Here is a 5,633-nt window from a genome sequence, read left to right as displayed (position 1 = left end):
ACTTTATAGAGTAGATTTAAAGGGATTCCCATGAGTTGCCTTGAATTTTAGCTTCTCCATCATGGCCAACAGCCAAGCTAATTTAATAAGAAAACTGAAAAGAGAGCCCACCTGCCAAAACCAGGTTCCTTGCAAGAGAGCCAGGCTGACTGCAAATAAGTCCAAAACCAAGTTGTGATGCACAAAGACTTGTACGAAGCAAGTGGCAACGCCAGCAAAGATGGCCGTCAGGAGCATGGCATGGATGTGTTGATCAAGCATTGGCCGGTGACTGGTGTGATATTGGAAGAGGAAGCCTATTAAAATGCAGAGGTTGTTCAAAACTGCTATTGTTTTCAAGAAAGACCTTTGTACCTTAACATTTTTCGTAGTAATTTCACTAAACATTACAATTTACAATAATAAAAAAAAAAACAATACACATAAAGGAGAGTAAAAGGAGAAAAAGAAAAAGTGCAAAAAAAAATTGGAAAAGGAAGAAAATAAAAATGCTGCAACTAAAAAGAAAAGACTTTCTCCTTTATCACAAGTATCACCATTTTAGTAGATCACCTTCTCTTAAAATAGAACAACTGGTCTCTTCTTCCCGTATGTTCCCATATCTCATCTGTCACCTATAAACAAATCCATAAAAACCTCAACCTCAAACCTGAACATATTCAGTTCATTAAATATCATCAGAGATAACATATCTGTTATAATCTTGATCAAATAAACCAACTTTCTCTGTAAGCAAAACAGCCTGCCATGGTTTTTTTTTTTTTTAAAGCATGAATATACCTCTAGCTTTTCATAACAGTGGAAGCCCTTTTTGTGGACAGTTTAACAAGACAGTAAAAAAGGAGAAACAAAAAATGAAGCAACTGTCAATAAACTGAGTTGCGTTACAGGTTTATCCTGTTCTACCCAAAATGTGAACCTCAGGGCAAAGTTTATGGTATACATGCCCTCCATCCGCAGGAGAATGATCCGGAATTCCAGAAAGAATGTGGGACAGGGCACTCCTGTTTAAGCCATCCCTATAAATCCTATGCATTGATGATGATTTCAGTTAAATCCAATTTAGCTTGGATCAACTCCAATGGGGCAGTGCATCTTTAGCTCTCCTCCACTCCCAGAAGACTTTGAGTGAAATTTAAATAAGCAGCATTAAACTGTGAGAGAGCCAATGTGGCCAAGGCTGCAGGACAGAAACCAGGAGGCTCTGAGTTCTAATCCTGAGGTAGAAACAAAGCCAGCTGGGCGACCTTGAGACAGATACTCTCTCTCTCAGCCCTCGGAAGAAGAAATTACATGACCAAACTATTTCTCTCAAATACCTGATCAAAGGTATCCAATTTTTTTTTTAAAAGGTCTGGCTACAAGACAAATTAGTCTCATATCTGGATTAGCTTCTGTTGTTTTATTCAAGAGAAGCCCAGAGGTGAGATTCTCGGCGTGCGTCGAAATAATCAAGGAATACCACATTATTTTCAGATAATCAGATATTTTCAGATAATCAGCCATGTTAGGAAAGAGCAGACACTGGTTTTAGCCAATGAGGCATTAATTGGAGATAAATAATTTACAGGGATGAAACCTGGGCAATGTAAGACATAGCCAACATTTTCTTGACCTGAGCTGAGTTAGAATTGGTTGTATCTGTGGGATCTATAGCTTGCCTGGGAACTGTTTAACTCCCTTCCCATAAATTAGGAAGTCCTATAGGACTTGCATCAAACCAGCATCAGTAGCTTTAGTGATGGCATTCTGGTCCTTACAACCAATTCATGTTGTTTGTGCCCAGTGTTCAGTGACGGATGTGTAAAAAAAAAAAGAATGCAGGAAATAACAAAGTGTGAAACAGTTCATAGATGTTTATAGATGCTTAAGAAACACTTGGCTTCTGATCTTCTGCCCCTGAGACTAATGGGATCGGCCTGTGTTTGAACTGGCAAGCCACATCTTGGTGGTGACCGTTAAAAGACTAGATAGGGAAGTAGCAGCCCTGTTTTCTGCCACCTGCTACATACAATGCAATTCTTATGGATCGGGTGCAATTTCCTTGCACGATGAAAGTGTCTGAACCTCCTGCCTTTTTTATACAAACCTGCCTCCCACTCATCTTTGGCTTTCCTGCTTCTTCTGCTTTATTTCAACTCATAATGAAGTTCAGGTGGAAGTTCCAGAAGGATGGATAAGATGTATAACCAAAACCAACATCGGTAACAACTCTCAGGCTCGCCAATAACCAGATAAGCTCACAATGACTGAAACAGAATTTTGAAAACCAATTCTGCAGCATCTTTACAATAAAGTGGAATAATGGAAACCTCACTAATAAAGGAAATACATTTTGAGGTAGTGTTTTGGAAGAGTACTGCATAAAGCACCCGTTTTATTGTTCTCCTGGGGCTCTGCTGTAGGGCAAAAAAAACCAAACAAACAAGCAAATAAAGGCAATGCCTTGAGTCTTCAGACACTACTCCATGAAGCTAATGGCCAAATAAAACCATAAGAGTGATGAAAAGTCATTAGCCTGCAACAGAAGCCAGAGGTAAAATAAAACTACAAACAAAAAATATTTAACAAGCAAAAAACATGGAGCCAGATACAGAATTCTGAATAACAGAGCTGGAAGAGACCTTGGAGGTCTTCTAGTCCAACCCCTGGTTCGAGCTTGTGATCCTATACCAGGAGGCCCCAACCTGTGGGCTGTAGCCCACTAATGGGACGTGATGGGTTTGCAACTGGGCCATGAAAATGGCCAGCGAGCACGTGTGCATGTACATCCTCACTTGCAAGAACAGCAGGCGAGCACGTGCTTGTGTGCTCCATTTGTGTGAGTAGCAGGCACGCGTGCATGCCGTTCGTAGAAATGGAGCTGTGTACGTGTGCTTGCTGGCTGCTTGCACGAACCATCCAGTTCCCCCACCACCACCACCACCAGCCAGTCCACAAAGCCAGAAATGTTGGGGAACTCTGTCATATACCATTTCAGAGGAAATGGTTGTGCAATCTGGAGCACTCTCACTAAATCCACTGATGGTGGCGCAGTGGTAAGAATGCAGTATTGCAGGGAAACTCTGCCCACAGACTGGAGTTCGATCCTGACGGAGCTCAAGGTTGATTTAACCTTTCATCCTTTTGAGGTCGGTAAAATAAGGACCCAGATTGTTGGGGGCAAGATGCTGACTCTATAAACCGCTTAGAGAGGGCTGTAAAGCACTGTGAAGCGGTATATAAGTCTAAGTGCTCTTGCTATTGCTATAACCAGAGAGAAGGGAGACATCCAAGCTGAGAGAGCAGGACAGTTCCTCTGCAGTCACTGAGAAGGTCTTATCTGAGACTCCTGCTTTGTGAGATACGTAGAGAGTCTTCTTTAAGGAGCAAACATATAGACGCAAATGATTTCCAAGTGACAGGAAACTCCTGTAAACCTTGCTCCTTGAGTGCAACAAAAATGGTACCTAGAACTTCCCAAATACCTGACAAAGGTGCTTCCCATGTATTTACTGTCTCTTGGTCTGTGCCTACCTTCCACAAAAAGTGCAATACCAAGCATGAAGCGGTCCAGCCCAATAGGCATTAAGGTCGAGGAATAGGTGACTATATCTGCTGCTCCAGAGATCAGAAAGAATAAATACATGGTGGAATGTTGCCAGTTCATCAACTTCACCCAACTTCGAGGTTGCCCACTGTAGAGATAGAGGTGGGGTCCATCGGGGACAAACTGCTCAGCAAGAATCCCTGTTCAAGAGAGACCAAAGTTGATCTGTCAGGGAAGGTTTATCTGAAGGGAAAGTAACACGGTAAATACCAGTGATGTCTGCAGGGTATAGTTAAAAAAAAGTTGAGGTGTGACATGCATCAAAAACAGGTGGAGCTTCCATCAGCTTTGCTGGCACTACCTGGACTTGAATACCACGAGCAAAACTAAAGTAGCATTGTATGTAGCAGGAAGTGTTGTAATTTTTCCACTGACTTCTGTTTGATTGCAAAACTTTGTATCCTTTTAGCTAAAAAGAAAGCAAGCCTAACCATATGCTCAATATATTTTCTTTTTGACTCCAAAATGTTGACATGATATAATTTAAAAAACCAACAGTAATGACCAGGGGGGAAAAAAAAGGGGGGGGAGAGAAACCCATAAACCGCAGCAAATAACTCCAAGTGCACTGCAGATGATAAATTTAAGTGGATCTTGAGACAACAGTGCAGTTAAGGATAGAATTTGCCTGCTTAATTGGCTAGATATATTCATTAAAACAATTTGATGGTTACCAAAGAATTAAGTAGCAGAATTTATAACATTATTAATTCAACTTGGGATCAAAACTGCATATGGCAAAAGCCCACTTCCTTTGTACAAGTCTTATTTAATTCCTACTTAGTGGTAAATTTAATATCTAATTAGAAATAAACCCCTACACAGTTTGACCTCACTGGTTGTGAAATCCAGGATTTGAAGAGTGTTGGATTAGGATGGGTGATTTTGCACTGTGATGAGTTATGCAAATAACCTCACTTTTAGTTTGCCCTCCAGGTTTTTTTTCATGTAGGTCAGGGGGTCTCCAACCTTGGCAACTTTAAGACTTGTGGACCTCAATTCCCAGAATTCCTCGGCCAGAATTCCTGAGAGTTGAAGTCCACAAGTCTTAAAGTTGCCACACAGAGGAGGGGTATGTGTGTCAACTTATTTTCCAAAGCAGCAGAGGGCAGGACAAGAAACAATAGGTGGAAACTAATCAAGGAGAGAAGCAACCTGGAATTAAGGAGAAACTTCCTAACAGTGAGAACAATGACTCATTGGAACAGCTTGCTTCATGTGGGTGCTTCATCACTGGAGGTTTTTAAGAAGAGACTGGATAGTCAACTGTCTGAAATAATATAGCGTCTCCTGCTTGATCAGGGGGTTGGACTAGAAGACCTCCAAGGTCCCTTCCAGCTCGATTCTGATTCTGATTCTAAAGTTGCCAAGGTTGGAGATGTAGGTGATTAGTTTGCTTAAAAGGCACACATTCAAAGCAAGGAGAGCGATAAGCAGCTACCCTCAAATTTCTTAAGTCATATTCTGAGTCTTACCTATCAATGCAAATCCCACTTTGGCTGCCCCTTCGATGACCTCCACTCGTTTGAAGTTCCACTGTACGTGACCGTTCTTCTTCGGTGTCCTGCTGATATGTTTTAGCGAGTATTTCACTGACCACCAGAGGCCAAACAATAGAAAGAAACTCCCTGGGAGAGCGTGGCCCTTAAAATTTGCCATTCTGGTCCCCTCACCTCCTGGAGAAAAGAATATCCTGATGTTAGAATCATTCAGAGAAGTGTAAATTGAGACCCCAGTACACTGACTCCAGTACAACTGAGACTGTGAGTCCCGTACAACAATTTATGAAGAAATAATAGCTTCTGGAAAGAACAAGGACTGGAATAACTGGTTTCCATTTGGAATAAATTCTTCACTTTCAGGTTTGAAGTTCTGAACTTATTACCATCTCAGTTTGCAATTCCTCTACCAGTTTGAGATGTGTCTTTTCTTTTCTTCTTCTTTTTGAGTCAGACCAGGTCAAGAATCCAAGGAATCTCCCTTATTTTGGAAGCCTATATCAATATAGACTTTGGAAAGCCCATCCACAACCTTTACTGCCCCC

General features: G+C 41.4%; 1 protein-coding gene across 1 annotated transcript in view; it reads right to left on the bottom strand.

The window, feature by feature from the left end:
- TMEM45B (transmembrane protein 45B) overlaps positions 1 to 5,248 on the bottom strand; it is a 7,530-nt gene extending 2,282 nt beyond the window's left edge. The window contains exons 1-3 of the mRNA XM_029285005.1: positions 5,065 to 5,248; positions 3,517 to 3,729; positions 112 to 296 (exon numbers count right to left, since the gene is read on the bottom strand). Coding sequence (XP_029140838.1) covers positions 112 to 296; positions 3,517 to 3,729; positions 5,065 to 5,248 — 582 coding nt within the window. The remainder of the gene's footprint in view (positions 1 to 111; positions 297 to 3,516; positions 3,730 to 5,064) is intronic.
- Between the last annotated feature and the right edge of the window lie 385 nt (positions 5,249 to 5,633).

This window comes from Protobothrops mucrosquamatus, unplaced genomic scaffold (assembly GCF_001527695.2).
Source record: "Protobothrops mucrosquamatus isolate PMUCROS unplaced genomic scaffold, P.Mucros_1.0 scaffold1173, whole genome shotgun sequence".
NCBI classification, from domain to species: Eukaryota; Metazoa; Chordata; class Lepidosauria; order Squamata; family Viperidae; genus Protobothrops; species Protobothrops mucrosquamatus.
The sequence above is the reverse complement of the archived record's forward strand: the minus strand, read 5'-3'. Positions and strand labels throughout refer to the sequence as shown.